The 24,256-nt window shown below is 41.1% G+C and overlaps 1 protein-coding gene across 6 annotated transcripts in view; it reads left to right on the top strand.

Moving 5' to 3' along the window:
- The window catches only part of PPP6R3 (protein phosphatase 6 regulatory subunit 3), a 160,349-nt gene that overhangs the window by 116,934 nt on the left and 19,159 nt on the right, over window positions 1–24,256 (top strand). For 3 of the 6 annotated variants that reach the window (XM_025355900.1, XM_025355899.1, XM_025355901.1), the window contains 7 exons: window positions 1,301–1,416; window positions 3,152–3,237; window positions 9,863–9,949; window positions 14,769–14,866; window positions 17,532–17,586; window positions 18,448–18,578; window positions 23,724–23,845. In XM_025355900.1, coding sequence (XP_025211685.1) covers window positions 1,301–1,416; window positions 3,152–3,237; window positions 9,863–9,949; window positions 14,769–14,866; window positions 17,532–17,586; window positions 18,448–18,578; window positions 23,724–23,845 — 695 coding nt within the window. The remainder of the gene's footprint in view (window positions 1–1,300; window positions 1,417–3,151; window positions 3,238–9,862; window positions 9,950–14,768; window positions 14,867–17,531; window positions 17,587–18,447; window positions 18,579–23,723; window positions 23,846–24,256) is intronic. The other 3 variants (XM_025355903.1, XM_025355904.1, XM_025355902.1) reach the window with 3 other exon arrangements.

The raw sequence follows: 24,256 nt of genomic DNA, 5'->3' as shown, positions 1-24,256 counted from the left end.
TTAGTAGAGACGGGGTTTCACCGTGTTAGCCAGGATGGTCTCGATCTCCTGACCTCGTGATCCGCCCGTCTCGGCCTCCCAAAGTGCTGGGATTACAGGCTTGAGCCACCGCGCCCGGCCGGATGGTTTTTTTTTCTTACTGCTCCTGAAAGGCTTTTCTCTCTCTAAGCAAAAACCTCTGCAGTGTTTGTTCCCTGCTCTCTGCAGCCCAAATCTTTTATTTCATAGCGCTTAAAGTCTTGGCACTTTGTAAATATGCAGATAACTCAGATTGATATGAATTTATTTATTTTTTATATATATATATATGTGTTTGTGTATGTGTATGTATATATATATATATAGAGAGAGAGAGAGAGAGAGAGAGACACGGAGTCTCGCTTTGTCACCCAGGCTGGAGTGCAGTAGCACAGTCCTGGCTCACTGCAACCTCTGCCTCCTGGGTTCTTGCAGTTCTCCTGCCTCAGCCTCCTGAGTAGCTGGGATATCAGGTGTGCACCACCACGCCTGGCTAATTTTTGTATTTTTAGTAGAGATGGGATTTCGCCATGTTGCCCAGGATGGTCTTGAACTCCTGACCTCAAGTGATCCACCCACCTCGGCCTCCCAAAGTGTTGGGATTACAGGCGTGAACCACTGTGCCTGGCCTGATACGAATTTATTTAAGTGTAAAGATTGATCGTGGTTGGGAAGATGAGACCCTAAATTGGAAAAGGACAAGGACTAAGTTTATTTGCATATGTTCAAAATGGTGTATGGTCAAGTACCAGTTGACTGTCTCCTATCTTGGCTAAGTCCTCAAATCAGCTAATATCTTGAGACATGTCATTGGTAGATAATTATTTCTATTCATTGACGTAATAAAAATTTGCTATCTTTTAAGAAAATGAACTAGCAGAATTCTCACTTCAGTTCCTTATAATCTGATTAAGGTTTGAAAATGTTTCATAAAAAAGATATAAAATAACAGTACCATTAGGCATCAGTGAATGTTTATTTGATCTTTTAAAAGATAATGTGTTATTGACAGTGAGTGATGATTTTTGAGATTTGAATAAATTGTGGCCTCTTGACTGAGGCTGCCATATAATCTTTGACAATTTCAGACCCCTCCCCGACCATGCTGCATGGTCATATTCTGGCACCTTCCATTCCTTTTTCTTTTCTTTTCTGTCCATTGTCATCTTCTTCAGTGCCTTCAGTGTTTAAAATGATTGCTTAAAAGTCTGCAGCACTTACTGAGTGTTTCATCACTTCATCCTATCAGGAATCTGAGTATTTATCCTTTACCTCTTATCAGGGCTGAGGGAGGAAGAAGGCATGGTTACATGGGACACCTGACGAGGATAGCTAACTGTATCGTGCATAGCACTGATAAGGGCCCCAACAGTGCATTAGTGCAGCAGCTTATCAAAGGTAAGTTACTGGTGAAATTTGAATTGCGTTTTGGTTGGGTTGCAGAAAGGATTTAAGGGTGAAGTAGAAATGCATGTAGCATTTTTGATAGTGATTTGTGGAACTTCTTTATATTTGGCAAATTATCTATTTGAATGAGGTTCTTGAGAATATATTTGAACAGTGTCAGTTTTTGGCTCTATTGCTGTTCACGTAGTTACAGATCATTCCTTAAGCATTCGCAGGCTTGGCTGGATTCAGCATACAAGAGTCACCTATTGTCATTCTTAAGAGCGTTGCTCGGTGAATCATTCTTTTGAGTATTGTGAGTGTGAAGTACTCATATGCTAGCAGTTGAGCCACTTCAGCTATAATTTTGCCTTTTATTTTCTGAAGGCCTCTATATAATAGCCTCTGAATTAAGTTTCTTTAACTGGAATATTAGGGCATTTATCAGCATTTCTTGCTATCACTGAAATGAGCGGTATTGGCTTCTAAAGGACTCTTTCTGTATAGCATTTCAGTTTAATCAGCCCCAGCTTATTTGGAAGAGACTGTGTGGATGCTTTTTACACTGGCCCCAAGCCATGAGTCTTCTTCTAAAATGAGAGCATGAGGAGCTCTGTGTACTCTGGGTTTTTGTACCCAACAGGATTACTAATCCTGAGACCTATTCTGAATGTGAACAGTCTTTAACATCCATGGTACAGAAGAGTTAAAATCATTTCCCAGTCCTTCCATTTTTTTCTTAAGAATGTTTGTTTGTTCAAGAGGCTATTCCCTGTTGAATGTGCACTAAAAGCACAGTTGTCACCCAGGGATGGAAAAAGTGCTGTGTGCCCACTTGTAATTTTACTTCTTGAGAGAGGTATAAGAGGTATAAAACTCTTCCTTGGGCCATTTCACTACACAGTTTACCTTTATGTCCTAACTAAGAAGAAATGGCCAGGTGATATCATTAAGTTTTTAGATCAGTCTTTCCTTTATGGAAGCTGCTTGCCAGGTGGTACGTGTGTACACTTGTGTGAGTGTACACATATGCATGGCTGTTTTAAATCAGAATTAACAGATGACAACTTTAGTTAGGCGTCTAAAATTACATCACGGTTTGACTTTCTCAGGAAAGCAGTTGTTTATCCTTTTCTTTAACATTTCTCTAGAAGGTAGAATTTCACTATTTACATGTGTATCCATGTTGGCCCATGACACAAAATATTTAGGAAACATGATCTTAGAGCAATTTGAGAAGCCATACTAGGTTCTGTGGAACATTCATTGGCCAGGTGCCAATGAGAGCATTTCAATAAAGTGCGCAGGAGCTGTCATTTGCAGCATTTTCTAAACTTCACCGTGGAAAAAGATCCCCTCACCCCTACACCTTCTCAAACACCTACCACCTTTCTCAGAAAAGCTTGTTAGAAACACACTTTCCAGGTAAAGTTTCTACCAGAACATTGTTAGAAACTTGTTAAGTTCACAGAGCTACCTTAGGGCTCTTGGCCTAATCAAGCCTATACCATTGGGTACGGGGATTCTGGTTCCTGGAAGTCTGTGGGATTTGGGCCTATGGAAGGTGTAATAATTCCATTTCTCTAAGAGCACTGGGCTGGCTGTCACCCAGTTTCTCAGCTGATAGGGCCTGCTCACCATTGATGAACCAGGTGAGTAGGCCCACTTTTATATTACCTGTTTACTTTATTTGTCTGTGTGGAGGTCATTGTGGTGCTAATACTGTTTTGGTTTTCTCTCTCTGAAGATCTTCCCGACGAAGTCAGGGAACGATGGGAGACATTCTGCACAAGCTCCTTAGGAGAAACTAACAAGAGGAACACGGTAGATCTAGTAGGTTTTACAAGGTTACATTTTTATTTTTTCAGTGCTCTTAGCCTTTGCCCATTTATTCAGAAAGATGTAAAAGATCTTCCATTTGCCTTAGTAACTGTGAGCCAAAGATAAGTTCTTATCTCTTTACCAGGAAGAGAGGTCAGTAGTCACAATATTCTTGCCCATTTGTCTAGTCCACTCCTAATTACCTGCCTGGGATGACAGAAGGATATTGAGAAGCCATTGATTTCTGCTCCACATCCTACTTGTGTCCATTTCTCTCCATGCCCTGCTGCCTAAGCACCTCAATAGAACAACCCTCTTGCCTTCCTTTCATTCTGCTGGGTTTGTGGCCATATGCCGCTGATAACCCTAGGTGCTTAGGAACCGAAAGATTTCATTTGGATATTTTTCTGATATTGAGTTGAGTATACCCTCGTTTTAGATCATTCCTCAGTGGGGGAGTATTTTGTAGATGACTTTGAAACCCCAGCTTTAAAATTTTTTACCAGAATCGGTACTTTGAGCTAGGGAATAATGGCATTGATAATTTTTTTAAAAATTATATTGGACTTTGGAATGTATTTTTTGGTTTTTTAACAGATTGTTTTAAGGTAAGTATTGCTTTGTTTCTGCTTTTAAAGATGGGGAAAGCATTTCCTTTTACAAGTACATGCCAGCTGATAGTCGAGGAGGGGTGGCCTTGGCTTAGACAGAAGCAGCACGTGACTCGACATTGAAGTGTTTGTGTTTGGCATTTAATTCTATATTTCAAATTTAGCAGTGACAGTCTTGAATTTCTAGTACGCAGTTACACCTTGACTGTTAGGAATTCAATGATCTGGTAGCCTGAAACAAGAGGGAAGCAGGTTCTGAAAGCCAGAGAGCAGCCACTTGGTCCTCCTGTGTCACTCCCTGGAGGGCTGTGCCTCCTACTTTGTGGATTACCTAAAAATATGGCCGTCTTTTTCCAGACTCTCGACAGAGCCACACTTTTTAAGCTGGGTATAATGATAGAATTAGGAAGTATTAAGAGTTGGAAGAATTATGAAGTTGAGATAACTATTAAAAGGCCATTTAATTAAAATAGACATAAGGCCTAATAGCCCGAGTGTCTCTGTGTAGTACAGCCCAGCAGAGAAAATGACATTAGTATTGACAGCCCTGGGTCATCAAGGAAGGGTTGAGTCATTTTTAATGAATATTTTACCCATTGTAGATAGATACTTGGAATATTCGCTTAACTTGAGTGTTCTGGATAATCAGCGGTTTTTTTTGTAGAGTGAAATTGTCCTCTCCCATGTTGTTAAACCACTTAATTTTAGAGGTTCCCATGTTGATTCCTTTGCAGTCAATATAGTCTTTTTTAAGGGGATTTTTGTCTTGTTTCTTACTTATAAAGGAATATTTAGTAATATTCTGATTTTGTTTGGGAAACTTTTTAAAAAATTATCCTTTGATTGGCTTAAAAGGTAGAAGTCAAAAATGTCCAATTAAGCTTGTTACCAGACTTTTAAATAATCGTTTTTATCTTAGGTAGCTCAAGCGTATTTCTCTTGTGAGCAGTTCTGTAATAAAGAAGGACTTCATTACAATTCAGATAATGCTCACTTACTGTACAGTATGCTGTCAGCAGATCTGCTCTGGGATTGTGTGTGAATGTTATTACATATATCCCCATGGAGGGTGTGGTCATCCAGCAACAAATAAAACGTTCAGCCCCTGGTAGACTGTGTTGGAAAAAATTATTTTGGGCTCCATCCATCTGTCACTCAGGTTGTGTCTCAGTTCTTCTTTGCTTGCTCTACTTCTCTGCCATCATACTCGGACTACATAATCTAAAGTCAAACAGAATGATAAGTTGGCTTATATAGCAAAAGTGGTTAGATTTATAGAGCCCTTTAACATTGCCTATATCCCCTGATGAGTTAGCCCCACTCCGTAATTTTGCTGTCTGTTGAGACTTCAGGTGAATCTCAAGACTTCTTCAATTCTTTGTTCCCGAGCCCTTTCTTAAATACCACTTGCATTTAGTCTGAAGTCCTTCTAATAGGGAGCTTTGCTTTGTAGTATTGTGAGGGCTACAGCGATTCCAAGTGTTTAATATGCTTATAGAGTAGGTCTAGGCACCAAGGAGATTTTAACCATATCCTCCAGGCCGTTCATTTTCCTGTCCAGAATGTTTTCGAGCTGTATCTCAGTGGGGTTGGGTACCATGTTTCAGGAAAAATATGCAATTGTAAATATTATTATGAACACAACTTGGTAAATACAGTGGGCCTTACCCTTGCAAAAGTGACATAGAAAAAGAGTGCCCATGTTTGAAATGTCGTAGTTACACTTGCCTTCTTAACACACTCATCACTGGAATTGGTAGTTAAGTAATAGCTTACTTATTCCCTGCTCCCTTTCCCAAATAGATAAGATTAGATACACTGCCTTGACTTAGTTGATTTTGGAATAGCTTGGCTACCTCTCTGGAAGTCATTTCAGGTATATTCATAGAAGTGGAATCAGCCCAGTTCAGCACCACATGCTTAAGTTAGTACATTGTTAACCTGACCTGTTATTTTTCTGTTTACAGCAAGGATACATTCATTTATACACCAAACACCTGTCCTGTGGGCTGTGTGCCTGAGGACTTGCTCACTTCTTTTGGATAAGCTGTGCCCAGCTCCAGGCTCCTTTCACTTCTGTAACATTTTAGTTAAATTCTCTCTGAGATATTTGAAGTGCTTTAATCATTTGGCTCCATCATACCCAAATATGTGCACAGCAGATTCATATACTCCCTGTGTTTTTATGTTTGGAGTTCGTGATGAGCAAAAGTTGGTGTTTTAATTATATCCAAAGACCTCTATGTTTTGACCAAGTCCCCAAACTAAAAATTGGCAAGGATTTAGGTAGAGTGAATTTAGAGAACATAGGACACGTTTTTGTACTGACTTTGAGAAATTTGACTTTGTTTCATTTTTTGCCCACTTCTCCAAGGGGTAGAATGTATTTAAAAGTGTTGATGCTTCTTTCCCATCATTGACAAGATAGTTTATAGAAGAGGAGATGTAGAATGATCTGAATGTGTGCCTGTATTAATCACCAGGAGTTTCTGCAGGTCGGGGTGAAAGCTGAGAGTGGGTGTTTCTAACTAACCCTAGGTTTTGTTGATGCTGGGGGTCCTCAGTGGGACCATACTTTGAGGATCAAGGAGTAAGTCTCTACCTTTCACTCGTCACTAATATGGGCCTCAGACTTTAACACTCATTTCACACTTCTGATTTCCCTTGGTAACCTAATCAGCCAAAGTAAACGCCAATTTGCTTTTTCCTGTAACAACAGTTAACAAAACAAAAATTTTATTATGAAAGAAGATAATATCTCAGAAACTGTTTGTACCAAAACAAGAGTGTACTTTACTTACAGTGTATCTAGCTTGGCAAGAGTGTTATATACTTGTTGCTTTTTGCTGTATTTGTTTATATTCAGTGATATTAGTATTCATTAATTCAGTAAATATTTGAGTGCCTACAATGTGCCAGACACTGAAGATATAGTACTAGACAAGATTGGCAAAAATTTCTGCTTCAATGGAGATGGATAAACAAATGAGTAAGGTCTCAATATGTGTCATACACAGTCATGGACTGCATAATGTTTCGGTCAGCAGTAGACCACATATATGACAGTGGTCTCGTAAGATTAGAGTACTCGATTTTACTGCACATTTTTTATGGTGTAGATAACACACATACCACCATGCTCTGGTTGCCTCAGTATTCAGTGCAGTACTGTGCTGTGCAGGTGTGTAGCCTAGGAGCAGTTGGCTCTACTGGATAGCCTAGGTCTGCAGTAGGCTCACCACCTGAACTCCATGATGTTTGCGTGATGACAGAATTGCCTTTGTCAGAATGTATCCTTGTTGTGAAACAATGCTTGACTCTGCATGTTTCAGATGATAAGTGCTAAGGAGCCAACACATGGGAGGGAGTTAGGGAGTCTTTGGGGCAGGTGTACAATTTAAAATCTGGTGTCAAGGAAAATCTCACTGGGAAGGTGCATTTGTGGAGTGGGGAGGGAAGGACGAAATGCAGAGGACCAGAATGTGGGTTGTTCCCAGTGTGTGCAGGGACTGGCATGTTGTCCTGTGTGGATGTAGCAGTAAGCAAAGGAGAGAACAAAAAGACTGGAGGCCAGAGGCGCTGAACAGCCAAATTTTCTACAGCTTTTTAGTCTATGGTGAGCAGCTTATTTTTTGATCTAATGAGAATTTGTTAGGTTTTGAACTAAACAGTGCCATACCTTGATGTATGTTTTTAAAAGATGGCTATGGCTGTTGGGTTGAGAACAGACTGCTCAGTGGGGCAAGAGCTAGGAGGAGGGAGACTGGGGAACTGCCAGCTGTGACATTAGTGTAGGCGAGGAGAGTGCTGACTTGCACTGGGGAGCTGATAACAGACTTGATGAGGGGCAATGGGTCTAGAGAGGGATTTTAGGCTCCATTTTGAAGCTAGAGGGGACATGGTGGGTGGGCTGGAGGAAACAAGATGACCAAGGTTTTTAGCTGAAGAAGAGTGAAGGTGGCAATTACTGAGCTGGAGGTGCCTCAAAAGGAGCGTGTTTGGAAGTGTAGATCAGGAACTCAGTTTTGTGTACGTCTGAGTAATGAACTGATGGGATTCCGATTAGCAAGTTTCCCCCATGGGTAAATAATCTTTTTAGCTCATTTTGTTAATAATGATTTTTCAGACACAGATGGTATAGGTAGAATCAGGCTCACATCTTCCATTAATGCAATTGCGAAGATGTGTGTGCATTGTGTTGTTATTAGTAAGTTGCTAAAACTAGTTTCATTTTGGAGAAAAAGCATTTTAAAATATCTTCTAGTATTGCTTTGAGGATCCAGTTTAAGTAGAACATGTGAAGGGGAGGTCACAATGTCTGGCACATAGTAGTTCAATAAAAGTTAGTTTCTTTCTCATCTTTAATTAAAGAGTGTTAAAATCTTATTTTGTAGGAAAAAGCAAAAGTATGAATGAGGATACATTGAATCCTATTTTAACTTAGACAGCAAGACCTGGCTAAGAGTCGCCAACTCTGTTTTGTCCTATTTTGTTCAGTTCTTTGCGTGGCTTTCTATTTCTGTGCTCTACCATGAGGTTGCACCCCTAAAACACACTGGCCTAGCATGATGTGTGTGCTGGCTTGCCAGCCAAGTGGCCCAAAGCTCCTGAGTGCACTGCAGTACAACCACTTGACCTGCACTTGAACATAGTCCTGTGAGATGCCAGCTGCCATGACCAAGCAGTATTCCCACTTCTCTTCTGCATTCTGGCAAGGCTTTCCTGGAACATCCCCATGCCCACATCTTTACCCTGTAACTCACTAAAGCCATTCTTGACTCAAGCAGGTGCCCTTCATTGATCACAGAATCTACCTTTGATTTCATCAGGCCAGATTCACAAACAGAATGGGAGTGCTTTATCTATACCTTCGAGAGAATGGAGAGTGAAATAACTGGAAACACTGGGTTATTACAGCTTAATTTCATCCAGGCTTGGTGTCTTTACCAAAGATGGTTGGGGAAAGAGAAGGGAGATTCATCTTACTCAGGCAGTGATTTGCTCAGAATTTTACAAGCCATACCCTGTACAGACCTATTTGAATTCTACTGTGGGTTTATTGAACCAATGTTGGAACAACTTTGCAAAACAGACCAGGCCAGTTAGGTACAGCTTCATGAGTTGGCAGGTAGCAGCAGCCCGTGTCTTCCCTAAGATGACATTCCCTGCCCAAAACACTTCTGTGAAAAGTACAGGATAAACAACTCAGAGAATACAGTGTAAGATACCCGCAGAAATACAGTACTTCTTTCTAGAATTTTACAGACGGTCCATGTTTGTCCCTTGCCATATAGCAATCACTATTATTAGTGCTGTACTTAATTATTTATCTTGATTTCTAATTGTTAATGCTTCCCCCCATATTGTGTGACATTTGTAATTAATAAAAATCACTTAACGATGAATTGGTGAGCAGTTCATGTTTGTGTTTTTACTTAATACTTACTTAAAAGGGGGCACATTTTTAGGGGTAGATGATTTGGGGTCTTTTGTGAGTGGGATGCTATCGACTCAAGTCACATTTAGTACTATTGGACAGTGGTTTTCTTAATGTGGGCAGGGAGTCCAAGAATTTGAAATGGTTATATTTAAACCTGACCTTTTGAGTGGCGCACTGGTAATCCCTGGGGATTGCAGTTTGACCCTGCAGGCCCTGTACACAGAAAGGGTTTCTATGTTTCATCTGGGCCATTACTTCTGTCTTGTCTTTTGTAAACATTTAATTGGAGGTGATTATCAAAATCACTAAAATGGAGTAACTCACCTCTCTTCTTGTCTGTTTTCTGGCGATGTCAGTAGTGAGGAGTGGAATAACTAGAAGGGAGCGGCAGGGCAGCAGCCTGGCCCGAGGGAAGGAAGGGTGCCCTTGACACATTGGGCGGGTTTGGCAGTTTAACTGTGACTGACTTTGTTTTTTCTGTTACACATTGAGAGAAAAACTAAATGTGATTTTTCCATAAAAATGCTGATACAAATGTCCAAAACGTTTCTATGTTAAATAGTCTTTTACATTTTTATGCATATAGGTTACAACCTGCCATATTCATTCATCCAGTGATGATGAAATTGACTTTAAAGAAACGGGTTTCTCACAGGATTCTTCTTTGCAGCAAGTGAGTCACGCCTAAAGCTTTGCTTTTTGTTTTTATTTTAAATGCTTAGTTTAGTTGCCTTTTATGAATCAGCTTCAGAGTCAGATTATGTATTAGAATGTGATTTGGGGTTACTTATTAGTTAGGCCAAAGCGTTTAAAATAGGAAGTGCTGGGTACATGAAAGATAGATTTATATTGATTATGTTTCAAGGGATTGTTCCATACCTGATAACAGTGATGAGTCAAGTACATTTTCAGAAAATTTGAATGAACTGAATAGTTAAGGCATCTCACACATGCTTGTTACGCAGACCTTTACAGTAGTTGAGTTGTTGCTTAAAGATTTGTGTAGTAGAGATCTGCCGGTAAAAATAATAGAAATAAGACGTTTAAAATGTAAGTAAAAGTAAACTGTCACCATTACCCCTGATGTAAGTTCTATTATAGTTACATCTAAAGTAAATTTTTAGTTGAAGTAATTCATTGCAACCCCTCTCTGCCTGTCCCTGAATTTTTCATCTCCCTTTATCACCTACTTATAATCTTTTTGGGGGAAAGCCTCAATATGAATAATAAATGTACTCATTTATCATCCATTGTTAGTTCTTGAAGAAGTGACAAATGATTTTACTTCTCTACTAGGTATGGGAGTTAAAAACAGAAGCCTTTTTGCAGACTATCAGCTTTTCATATGGAGAAGTTTTCCTTAGCCAGGACCAGAATGCCTTGGCTTACATGTTGCTTTGGTGCAGCGATAGAATTGACGGGGACACCTTCCCACCCAGCACGGAATGTTGTTGCTTGGCTTCTTTTTTTTAGTCTCTAAGCTTCGTCTTAGATGAAGCTTCACATGCCTATGCTGGCCCTGTCTTTTGGCTTCCAAGTCTTACACCTGTCATACTCCAGTATTGGTTGAGCTAAAGCAATTGTTTGATTTTAATACTAAGGCAGTTTAGGATTCATCTTTCCCAGATAGGTCTGAAGTGTAGCATTTCAGCATTTGGCTGGCTTCTCTGTTGATTCTTGACACTTCCTGCCCTTTGACAGCGGATTTCCAGAGGTTAGGGTCAGGAAGTAGCCAGTCCATGGGGGCACTGTTGAGCAACAGTGCCTTCTCAAAGAGTGCAGCTCTCACTGCTTCCTGCCTTGGCTTGTTATTAGGCTGCATGGGCCATGGCGGTGGCCCACCATGGCTCATTGTGAGCCCTCGTGCCTACAAGCATCCCTTTTCCCAGAGCGCTCTGGAATTGTCCCAGGAAGCACCTTGACAATGGGCTCTCCCTCCACTGAAGCACCTGTAGAGTACTGAAATAGTCCACCCAGTTGGCCGTGAACCTGAGTGCTATACATTGGTCCACCCCTAGAATGAAGCTTGATGATATCAAATGTATATTATCAAGGTAATTTTGTACCTGTTGAAATACAGCTTTAAGAAGAAGAACACCTTACTAGTAATAATAATAAACTTGGAACTTTGGGCTGTCAATTTAGTCTAGATTTGGTTAAATTTAGGCATTTGGAAAGTGGATTCCTTTATTTCTCGCGATACCTGGTACCAGGGTCATACCTGTTCTGGGGAGAGTTTCCTTACATTATTTTGTTTGTTTGACCGACAGCTCACGTACATACGAAGCAATTTCATTCACAAAACTAACTTACAACAGCCCTTGCCAAGCTCTTAGTCTTGCGAAATTTACCCACTTCATATGAACCTTTCAGAGTGGAAGAATAATTACTCTTCTCTGATTGACAAGCTTCCAGTACATTTTTCTTTGCATGTTTAAACCAATCTGTATCATTTTGAAAATAAATGCGCTCCAAAGCACTTCTTAAAATTTTGAGAATGCAAAAAAGTCTTGGTTAGTTTATTAGAGTTTCGTCATAGTCTCCATTAAGATCGGAATATTAGTTTGTAGACTTGAACTTCAAGTTCTTGTTCACGTTTGAGGTTGGGCATCGTGTTGATAAAGTCCCCAAATGTAGAGAGCTCAGGGCAGATCATTTAACCAGGTAACCCAGCCATGTCACCAGTGGGGAGTGCCTCCAGGCGTTTGTGCCCTGCCCATTTGTTTCTCCCTTTAGCCTCGTCTGGTCTCCTCAAGTCTAGTGTTTGACTCCCCACCTCCCTGATTCTGCCTTATAGAAGTTTGGAAAGTGAGGCCCCCAGGAATGTCTGGAGAATTCAGACTGACTGCCGCATATGGGCTCTGAAGCACTGATCTCCTCATTTCCTACTACCTCACATCACATACGGGTGTGCTGGTCGGCAGTCAGGCCTCATTTAGTTGACCAGTAGTTTCTGTTGCCTGGGTGGCATTACTGTTAAGAGATTTACTTAATAAAGTGATTGGCTCACTTCTCAGTGACTTGAACAGTTTCTGACTTTGGCCAGGATGACAGTACTAGGAAAGTGTGCTTTTTAAAAGTAATTATACAGCCATGTTGTGCTTTCCAGATACAAGTTTCTCAGAGTTCAAAGCACTTTTTATATACCTTTAAATATAATACAGTAACAGTCTTCACTTACGTATATTTGTAAGCTGTGGTAGCTTTATTAGTAAAAATGAGATTTGATATGTGAAGTTCTTTGCTAGAAGCTGTAATAGACTTAGAACTAATGAGGATTACATTTGATCACTTTTCTTTTTTCTGTGCATTATTGCATGGAAGTTACTAGTGTCTGTGTCAGTTGCTATGTATCTCTCCAGATGGATTAATAGATAAATACATATTTGTATATGTATTCTGTATGTACATGTATGTATGTATACATTTGTATTTAGTATTTGTTTTCTATTTTTGAAGCATTTAAAATATAACAACATTTTGGGGAGTATTGCTTCCCCTTTACACCCAGGAGAATCACATTAGGATCACTGGAGGTATAAAAATTTTGAGAGTTAGCTGTGATGGCTTGCACCTGGAGTCTGGCTACTCTGGAGGCTGAGGTAGGAGGATTGCTAGGTGGTAGGAGTCTAGGAGTTTGAGTCCAGCCTGGGCAACGTAGCGGACCCTGTCTCTTAAAAAAAAAATTTTTTTTTGAGGGGAAAAATAAAACAATTGGGAGGGACCTTTTCCCTTGCATGACCAAATTTCTGATCTGTAGATAAACTCAGCATGGTTCATGCTGCTTACTCAACAGAATCACTTCATGGTTCTTTACCAGATCTTTGAAGTACTGAACATCTGTTTTGCCTCATAAAAGATAAAGCTGCAATTCAGAGGAACTGATTTCTTTTTGATGTAATTAATATTAATGCTGGCTGTCATATTGTCCATCCATAGGCCCAGAACTCAGCCCAGCAGCCCAGGACTTGTCCCTACCCTTCTGCTTTCAGCCAGACCCCCATGCTCAGCCTTGGTTTGCACTCCATGCCTTACCAAGTGGCCATTCCACAGCCAGTCGCTCGCTGCCCCCTGCTCCCTGCCCCCCTGTGCTCATCTAATATCACCTCTGGGGGCAGGAAAGGGGACAGCATGGAAGTGGGAGTGAGCAGAGGGGCAGTGGGTGTGCCGTTGTCTTGCATGAGCAACAAGGGAGGTTTTGGGTTCTCTCTGTCTAGTCAAACTAGACATACAGAGCTTTTTTCCAGACCTAAGCAGTATAGCTACCTTCCAAAGCCTAATATAAGGTTTATTTTTAAAGTATCTACAATAATTATCCATGCCATAATTCCCTGCCACCAGAATAAGTAGTCAGGAATTAATGATAGAGGCATTTCTGCAGTGTACATCTGCAAAGTGGAATCTGTAGGCTCTGCCCATCTGTAGAACCAAGGAGAAGGTGGTTTAATTCAGTTACAGCTGCCTCCTTCCCAGCAAGTGCCAGTGGGAGTGATACCTTCAGTTGAGCCAACAGCCGCCTCTCTGCCCCCCATGGGCTCACCCTTAGAAAACGGCAGTCTCATCTGTATGCAGCTCTAGTCACTGTATTTATTGTTTGGGTTAGAATGAGGAGGTGGCACTAGTTCGTCTTCATATGTTCTTTACTCCTTCTGATTAATGCTTAAGAACATACTTGCTGATTTCACTTGCTTCTTTGGGCCTGCTTGTTTTAAATTAGAATATCAGCATTTTCCTGGGGTCCTTTATAACACCGCCCCCTCCTCCATTTTTCAACTAAAAACCCAAGCAAGTCTGGTACTCTCTAGATTTGATGTAAGGAAACAGAACTGGCTCCTCTGTGGGTCTTCTAGTGTTAGAGACTTTTCAGAGTGATTTTGGATGAGTAGTCAAACATTTACCCTCTTCTTAAGGTAGGTAGGATAGAAATTATTTTCGTTTTATATTCTTCCCAGCCTCTAAGACTTAATTTTTTTAAAAAAGAAATGAAATGTCCCTGAACACTTTGTTTCTAGGATTATGCTTGTGTTGATCAGTTGGTTTTCCTCTGGTTTGCTGTAGTAGACTGGGGTGGAGGAGGTGGCAAGGAGGGAGGGGGTGGTCACCACTTGTTGGATCTTAGGATAAAGTTGGTTGTGTCCAGAGGTGACTGATACACCTTATAATTTCAGACTGTTCCATGTAATGTGATCACTTCAAGCTAGGCTTAATCCAAACCTCTCTCTAAAGATAATTCACAGTAGAGGACAGAGTGGTCACATAATGTTTCTTACAGTGACATGTGCATTAGAATGATTTGTAGACCAAATTTCAAACGTTTCCTTTTTTGGCAAATTGTGTCTGAAATTATTTGATTTTTCTTTTAGAAAAACACACCAACTTTTAAAGCCCTATGGCTATGTAAATAAGATGATTTCTGGAACACAAATGGGCAAATAGTATGTAGAATATCATTAGAATCATTATATCACTGTCACTGGTCCTGGGGTTGCCAGGCCTTTTCTGATTATCAGATGCAACAAATGACGTCCAATTTTATTGACCAGTTCGGCTTCAACGATGAGAAGTTTGCAGATCAAGATGACATTGGCAAGTGAGTATATTTTTCTGTTTTCACTCTTGCTCTTGCACAACCTTGATCTTGGCAGATGTATATGTGATTCTGCAGGTTTCTTAGTCTTGAGCATTCGTGAGTGGGAGGAACCTGCTGTCTCCACAGTGTTCCTCTAGTTCTAGCAGATTGACCCTGAGACTGGATAATTAGGACTTGAAATAACACTCCAGTGGCCTTGTGCGGTGGCTCACACCTGTAATCCCAGCACTTTGGGAGGCTGATGCAGGCGGATCACTTGAGGTCAGGAGTTCAAGACCAGCCTGGCCAACATGGCAAAACCCCGTCTTTACCAAAAATATAAAAAATTAGCCAGTTGGGCCGGGCGCGGTGGCTCAAGCCTGTAATCCCAGCACTTTGGGAGGCCGAGACAGGCGGATCACAAGGTCAGGAGATCGAGACCATCCTGGCTAACACGGAACGCCGTCTCTACTAAAACATACAAAAAAAACTAGCCGGGTGAGGTGGCGGGCGCCTGTAGTCCCAGCTACGTGGGAGGCTGAGGCAGGAGAATGGCGTGAACCCGGGAGGCGGAGCTTGCAGTGAGCTGAGATCCGGCCACTGCACTCTAGCCTGGGTGACAAAGCGAGACTCCGTCTCAAAAAAAAAACAAACAAAAAAAATTAGCCAGTTATGGTGGCGGGCACCTGTAATCCCAGCTACTCGGGAAGCTGAGGCAGGAGAATCACTTGAACCCAGGAGGCAGAGGTTGTAGTAAGCTGAGATGTTGTGCCATTGCGTTCCAGCCTGGGCGACAGAGCCAAAAAAACAAAAAACAAAAAAACCAATATCCCTGCAAAGAAAGCAGCATTCACCTGTAGGGTTTCTCCTCTTTCTCAGAAGCCTGTTTTTATTAGATTACACTTTTAGGAATTCAAGTCACCGTTCTTAATTTTAGCTTTTAATGTTTACTAAAGTCCTTAATGCTGGCCAGGCGCAGTGGCTCACACCTGTAATCCCAGCACTTTGGGAGGCCGAGGCAGGCAGATCACTTGAGGTCAGGAGTTCAAGACCAGCCTGGCCAATGTGGCAAAACCCCGTCTCTACTAAAAATACAAAAAGAATAGCCAGACTGGGTATGTGTGCCTGCAGTCCAAGCTTCTGAGGAGGCTGAGGTGGGAGAATCACTTGAACTTGGGAGGCAGAGGTTGCACTGAGCCAGGATCGCACCACTGCACTCCACTCTGGGCAACACAGGAAGACACTGTCTCAATAATAACAATAACCATAATAATAAAGTTATTAATCCCTGTGTTTTTAACTGGGGCATCACGTTCCAGTAGATGACCAGGTTGGCAGGAACAGCTCTGCCCTATGTGTATTCTCTTCTCTAGGTGACTCATCATAAGGTAGATTTGGGTGTTTTGCAAGAGCCAGACACTCTAACCACTCATTCTGCAGTCAGGGTAAGAAGCAGAGAAATGAGAATTATTGATACTGTACAGAATTAACAAGTAGAAAATGTGTAGGTGGTTAACAGAAATGAAAACAGGTGGTCTAGCATCTGACATTGGGATGGAAGATTTATAAACAAAATATTTTGAGATAGATATTATAGCTTATTGACACAGTTTAAGAAAAAATAGGAAGGCAGCTGGTACTTGAATATTGGATGATGACTGTCACAGGAGACACGATTATGCCATAGACACCCAGTATCTGTTGTGGTCTTTGGAAGCAGTAAATCCTCAATAATTTGTTGAGCCACAGCCAGTGGAGGCTGTTGTTTGTCACAAATTGCAGTTTGCAGTATGTGAGAAGCCAAAATATTTTTACAGCACACTCTTAATTGTGCTATAAACATGCCGTATGGGCACAGTGGAATGGAGGTGCCCCTGTAAACAGCAGCAGTTGAAGGCTGTTACCTGCCTTGAGAATTGGTTCATTTTAACCGAAAAAGAGCAAGAACACAAGATGTTCTGTCCATACCCCAGGAACATTCTACTGAGGCCAGGATCCACCGCCTTCACACCACACGCTGCAGGTCCCTGTTTGGTGTCTTGATGTTCACGTGCCTGGACTCTTGCTTCATCTTCCTAGTTAGGATCTATAATCTCTTTACAGTCTGTATTGCATGCTTGGACTAGTGATTTAGTAGAACGGACCTTTTAAGAATCATAAGATAGCCCCTCCTCCTCAAACTTACATTTAATAAGCAATGAATTCTTTTACTCCCCGCTTGCTTTTCTAGATGATACCTTGTTATAGCATAAGATTTCGTGGATGTCTGTATTTTGTGTATGAGTTTGACTATCCCTGGAGAAAATTCAGTGTCTGACAGCTTTTGTATACTTCATGTTTTGACTTGGTTCTTTGCAAATAACCTTCTTCTTGGTTATATTAGTATGGCCCATGGAACCATGGTTGTTACCATAGATGTTAAAAATCTTTTATAGGAAGGATTCGAGGGTGTCCCAAAGGCTTTATGTCTCAGAAGGCTTCCATTGCAGCCCTCCTATCCTACATAAATTCATTAATACCAAGAGAGCTGGCATCATTTAATATAAGAAGGCTGTTTCTGTTTGTTTTTTATTTGTAGAGATTTCGATAGTAGTGTAAATATTTTAAATTTGGAAACTTTCATAAATATGGTTTCTGTGAGCTGATAGTAATTAATGCTTCCTACACTTCTATTTTTTTTTCACAGTGTTTCTTTTGATCGAGTATCAGACATCAACTTTACTCTCAATACAAATGAAAGTGTAAGTATAAACCCTCTGTTGTGAGTGGTGTGGTGCATGAGAGGTTAAAAATTGGGTTAGTCCATGTGTGGATGCCACATGCTGGGACCCCTGTGCTCTAGAGCCCTAATCCTAAATTGGTGTTACATACTTCACTCTGTCCCACAACCTGCCTGGCACCTGTGGGTGTGTGATTTTTGCAGCCCTAGTTATGACTTGATGGAGCTAATAAAACCAGGGTCACTTGTGATTGCAGCATAGACAGTTGACTTCAAAGAGAAGGCTGCAGTTTGACGCCAACTCACTGCCTTTGACTCCTTTGTATTGCCAGGAGAGAAATGTGGACTGGGTCAGGGCAAGCCCCTCATTACTAGGCATTTCTGTGGAAGCACCGAGACAGTCATGTCATCTGAATGGGGACAGTTTATTGATTTTATGTTGACTAGCATGAGAGACCACTGGCTTATTTGCTGATGGAGTAAGGTAGGAACTGCTGATTTGAGCCATTGAAGGTCATCACTGCTCAGCTGGACTAGTAAAAGCAAACAAGTACGATTGCTTTTCCTTGCTAGGACAGACCTGGGACCGCATCTCCAGGACAGGGGAGGCTCCTGGGATTACAACGATGTTTTGACGAGATGAAAGAGGATATGGTTTATGCTTCTTTTTGCTAGTCTTTTTAGGGAAACCCAGACTTTTTTAGGGGAATTCTTGCTGTGGACACAGAAACTAACGTTAGGTGTTTATATTTTATTTTGGTTTATGTGACAGGCACCATTTTGTAAAGCAGTGAAAAAATGCAGTTTACATTGGTAATGCTTAAGAGAAGATAACTTGATTTTAAATTTGTTTTGTTGGTTTTTTTCTCTCATTTTTATTTAGGGAAATATTGCCTTGTTTGAAGCATGTTGTAAGGAAAGAATACAACAGTTTGATGATGGTGGCTCTGATGAGGAAGATATATGGGAGGAAAAGCACATTGCATTCACACCAGAATCCCAAAGACGATCCAGGTGAAAGATAGTTGGTTATAGTTGTAATTATAGCCAACCTATAAAGAAAATGATTATCATGAGACGTACATTGTGTAATCACCAAACGTACATGTTTACCCCAGAAACCAGTGTTTTTTTGTCACGGCCAGAAATGCCCTTGGTGGGAGTTGGTGCTTCCAGTGTGACAGTGATCGGCTTGAAAATACTGCAGGTGTTTAGACACAGTTCATGAGATGCTGTGACCCAGTGTCTTCCGAAGGGGAAATGTGGCAGACAAGCATGGTCACGTAGTGCCTTTTACTAAATAAATGTTCCCTCACCAGTAATTACAACACCAGTTATGTGGTGTTTCTTGTAAAAGATGGAAAACTTCCCAAAGGAAGGGGAAATTGTTTTTAAAAGTTAATCTATTTGGGGAAGATAGGGTCATGTCAGTTGATACATCTGGGTCAATCCAGTCCTTTTTTTAATCACCCTTATCACAGGAACCTAAATAAATGTTGCTTCTGTACACAGACAGATCTTGTTATATGAGTATTCATTATCAGAATCTTCATATTTAAGAGAGAGGAGTATTTGATCAGTGGCTGAACTTTCATTTTTATTTCATTTATTGTTACTCATTTTATTCATTTACTTAAAATAAGTAATGTTTTCACATGGCCTAAAATTCAAAGGGAATCAAAGAGTATGCATTGAAAAGTAAAACTGTCTTATCCCTTCTCCCAGCCATCCAGTCCTCTTGCCGGGGAGTCCTTCAGCATCACCTCTTGCTGCCAGTTACGTTGCCTCTTGTAGGAATGCTTGTTGCCACAGGTTATAGCAGACTCAGCAGTGGCTTGAGCAAGTGAAGCTGTGTTTGTCTCAGCAGTCCAGACTTGATAAGGGAGTTGAATGAGGCTGTTAGACCAGGCATCTTTTATTTATTCCTGCTCTCGTCTTGTTGATTTATCTCCTATGATCACAAGATAGCTGCTATAGCTCCAGAGCCAGACAGCAAAAGAAAAATACCTTCATGGCATTTTTGTTTGTTCGTTTGGATAAAGTCCCACTCAGACTTGTTTGCCATCATTTACTGAGATTTTGGTTCTTAGGTTCAGTGGATTCACCAGTGGATTCCTTGCCCACAGCATGACTAATATGTGTGAGGACAGTAATACAGTATGGCCTCACAGAGCACCATGTGTGGAAGGCACAGAGAATTTAGTGTGTCGGGGAAGACAGTGTCCTGGGGGAGATGGCACCTGATACCCAGAGGGAACACTGATGACAGAAGGCAGCTTTTATTATTTAACAACTCTGTTGAGGCATACTTGACATAAACTGCATTTATTTCAGTTGTACAATGTGGAAATTTCAACATGTGTATACATCCATGAAACCAACATCATGAACTTAACCATCACCCCAAAAAGTCTTCCCATGATCTTTTGTATACCTTCCTCCTTCCTGTCCCCCACAACCATCTGTTTTTTGTTCCATTGGTTTGCTTTTTCTAGAGTTTTATATAAATGAAATCAATACATTATACTTTTTTTGTCTAGCTGCTTTCACTCAACATAATTAATATGAGAGCTATCCATGTTGTCTAATGTTTTAGTCCATTTCTATTTTTTGGGGGGTGGGGGCTGGGTAGTATTCCATTAAGAGGATACACTACAATGTGTTTATTCATTTTCCTATTGATGGATGTTTTGGTTGTTTGGTTTGAGGTGTATAATGTCACTTGAAGATAGATAGTGATGTTAAAGGTGCATACTGTAAATCCTAAAGTAGTCACTAAAATAACAAAGAGTTATTGTTAATAAGCCAACAAAGGAGATAAAATCAAATCATAAAATACAAAAGAAAACAGAAAAAGAACAAAGGGCAGCCTGGACAAACAAAACTACTGAGCAGCAGGATGATAGAGTTAGTCCTAAATAACCATGTGAAACAAATGATGCAGACACCCTCATTTAAAAGACAGAGATTGGCTGGGCACAGTGGCTCACACCTAGAATCCCAGCACTTTGGGCAGCCGAGGCAGGTGGCCTGCTTGAGGCCAGGAGTTTGAGACCAGCATAGGCAACATGGCAAAACCCTGTCTCTACAAAAAATACAAAAATTAGCTGGGCATGGTGGCATGTGCCTGCTGTGAGGTGAAGCAGGAGGATTACTGGGAAGTCGAGGCTACAGTGAGCCAAGATAAAAAACAAAAAAAGATGGTCAGATTGGACAAAAAATGAGGCCTAATTAATGCTGCCTATGGGAAATGATTTAAATACAAAGAAACAAGTACTATATAAAAACACAAAAAAGAAAAAGATATGTCAACACTAAGAAAAGCCAGAAGGTCTGTATTAATCTCAAAATAGATTTCAAAGGGAAGGGATAAAGAAAGTGATAGATATAATGATAAACGGGTCCATTCATTCTAAGAGGACATCGCAATTTTAAATGTCTACACAAGCTAATGACAGAGCTTCAGGATACCCAGAGGAAAAACTGGTAGAGCTGTAAAGAGAAGTAGAGCAGTCCACAATGATAGCCAATATTTTAACACCCCTCTCTCAGTAACTGATGAAATGGTAGGTACAAATCAGTGAGGCTGTGGAGCACTTGAACACCACCATCAACTAACTTGTCCTCCTTGCACGTTTATAAAGAATCCTGCCCAACCACAGAATGTACATTCAAGTGTGTGAAATATTTACCAAGATAGACCATAAAGCAAGTCTCAGATTTCAAAGGGTTCAAGTCATTTTCTGACCAAAATGGAATGAAATTAGTAATCAGTAACATAAAGACTTTTGGTAAATCCCCCAGCATTTTTTTTTTTTTTTTGAGACGGGGTCTCGCTCTGTCACCCAGGCTGGAGTGCAGTGGTGTGATCTTGGCACGCTGCAACCTCCACCTCCCGGGTTCCAGTGATTCTCCTGCCTCAGCCTCCCAAGTAGCTGGGATTACAGGCGCCCACCACCAGACCTGGCTAATTTTTGTATTTTTAGTAGAGACAGGGTTTTACCACGTTGGCCAGACTGGTCTCAAACTCCTGACCTCAGGTGATCCGGCTAGGCGACAGAGCAAGACTCTGTCTGGAAAAAAAAAAAAAAAAGATGCTGGAATCTACAAGACTACTAGAACAATTAAAATGACTTTAGCAAAGCTGCATGATACAAGAGCAATATAATTTTCCGTCTTCATACTGCAACGAACAGTTGAAATTGATAAACAAGCCGAGCATAGTGGTGCATGTCAGTAGTCCCAGCGGCTCGGGAGGCTGAGGCAGGAGGATCCCTTGAACCCAGGAGTTTGAGACTGCAGCACGCTATGATCACACCTGTAAATAGTCACTGCATTCTAGCCTGAGCAATATAGACCCCCATCTCTTAAAAAAGGGGGAGAGAGAGATAGAGAAAGAAACTACTAAATAATACTATTCATAGTAGCACCAACACTATTAACTGTATTAAACATGACTGGGCAGGTGGCTCCTGCCTACAATCCCAGCACTTTTGGAGGCCAAGGCAGGAGGATCTCTTGAGCCCAGGAGTTCGAGACCAGCTCAAGGAACATAGGGAGACCCCATCTCTATTTTTTTAAAAAGGGAAAAAATTTAAATATGTAGGGACAGATCTGACAAAGGATGTCCAAGACTTGTATGCTGAAAAGCCTAAAGCATAGCTCTGAGATAAAGACAACTTGGTAAATGTTTGTAAGTAGGAAGACACAATATTGTAATACTAAGCTGCCAGCTCTCCCCAGGTTGAATCTATAGATTCAACACAAACAAAATCCTTCCAGCCTTTTTTGTAGCTATTAACAAGCTGCTTCTTAAATTCATATGGAAATGAAAAGGATCTAGAATAGCCAAAACGACTCTTACAGAGAACAACAAAATTGGAGGAGAAACACTACCTTATTTTAAAATTCAATAGTTAAAACAGTATGGTATGGGCAAGAAGGTAGGGCATAGATCAGTGGAACAGAATAGAGAGCCCATAAATACAGGCTTATACATATGTGGACAACTGACTCTTGATAGAGGCGAAAGGCGATTCAGTGGAGAAAGGATAGTCTTTTCAACAAATGGTGTGGAACAATCAGGCATCCATATTAAAAAAAGTGAACTGATCCATACCTCTTACTATAATACATTAACTCAAAATGGATCTTAGACCCAAATGTGAAACATTAAACTATAAAACTTCTACAAGAAAACTTAGAAAATCATTGTGACCTTGAGTTAAGCAAAGATTTCTTAGATGTATCACCAAAAGCACAATACATAAAAATAATTTTTTTTTTTTTTTTTTTTGAGACGGAGTTTCGCTCTTATTGTCCAGGCTGGAGTGCAGTGGCATAATCTCAGCTTACTGCAACCTCTGCCTCCCGGGTTCAAGTGATTCTCTTGCCTCAGCCTCTGGAGTATCTGGGATTACAGGTACCCGCCACCACACCCGGCTAATTTTTGTATTTTTAGTAGAGATGGGGGTTTCGCCATGTTGGCCAGGCTGATCTCGAACTCCTGACCTCAGGTGGTCTGCCCGCCTCAGCTTCCCAAAGTGCTGAGATTACAGGCCTGAGCCACCACGCCCATCCATAAAAGAATAATGTTAGTAAGCTGAACGTCATCAAAATTTAACATTTTCTCTCTTCAAATGACACTTAAAATAGAATGAAACGATAAACCACACACTGGGAGAAAACATTTGCAAATGACACGTTAGGTAAAAGACTTGTGTGTAGAGTTAAGAAATCTCTTTACTCAAGAAAAAGACAATCCAGTTTTTAAAAAGCACAAAAGTGTGAAAAGACAAGAAGATATAGGATGGCAAATAAGCATTTAAAAAGATGCTCAACCTCCTTGGTCATTAGGAAAGTATAAATGAACACCACAGTGAAATGGACATCTCCACCCCTGCGAGAAGGTGGTTCTTAGATTGTGGCCTCCACTTTAAGCAGAGCCCATGTGCTCCTGCGGTGGAGGCTTAGTGTGAGATTGGGCAGCACGTACACAAAGCTGAGTCTTCCCGGGCGTCCTGACCACGTGGTGCCCAGGCAGATGTGATCCTGCTGAAGCACCACAGGATCTTTTGTTGCTGGGTGACTTAGAATTTTCTGGATTTAGCTGGTGGCTGATAAGCAACGTTAAATACTTTGGTCTTTTTTTTTTCTTAGCTCGGGGAGTACAGACAGTGAGGAAAGTACAGACTCTGAAGAAGAAGATGGAGCAAAGCAAGACTTGTTTGAATCCAGCAGTGCTAACATGGAGGATAAAATGGAGGTGGATCTGAGTGAACGTAAGTGGTTTCATTCTTCACATCAGCTGCCCTGTCTTGGAATTAGGTACTGTGAACATTTGGCAAAGGAGCAGTTCATAGCATCTGAGATGATTTCTGAAGGAGTGGTTGGGTTGAAGCGTGTTGTCAAGTGAATTCCTCTTGGAGGTTTTAAGTTTCAGAGACAGCTTCAGGGAAGGAGCACAGCATGCATTTGTGGCTAAGGTACCTCTTCCTGGTAGGCAGTGAACGTCAGCTGTGTGGGTCTGGCTGGAGGACAGAGCCCGCTGCTAGGTCAGCCTCCTGGCTGTGTTGTCCGTGTGCTCTTGCAGAAGGAAAAGACCCTGCGTTGGTGGGAAGAGGAGGACGTGGTTGTGTTGTGTGGGTTTGTGAGTGGAATCAGCCAGGGGACGCAGCCTTAGCTTAACCAGC

Source organism: Theropithecus gelada, chromosome 14, assembly GCF_003255815.1.
Source record: "Theropithecus gelada isolate Dixy chromosome 14, Tgel_1.0, whole genome shotgun sequence".
Lineage (NCBI taxonomy): Eukaryota > Metazoa > Chordata > Mammalia > Primates > Cercopithecidae > Theropithecus > Theropithecus gelada.
Note: the sequence above shows the minus strand (reverse complement) of the source record. Positions and strands in the feature narration are given on the sequence as shown.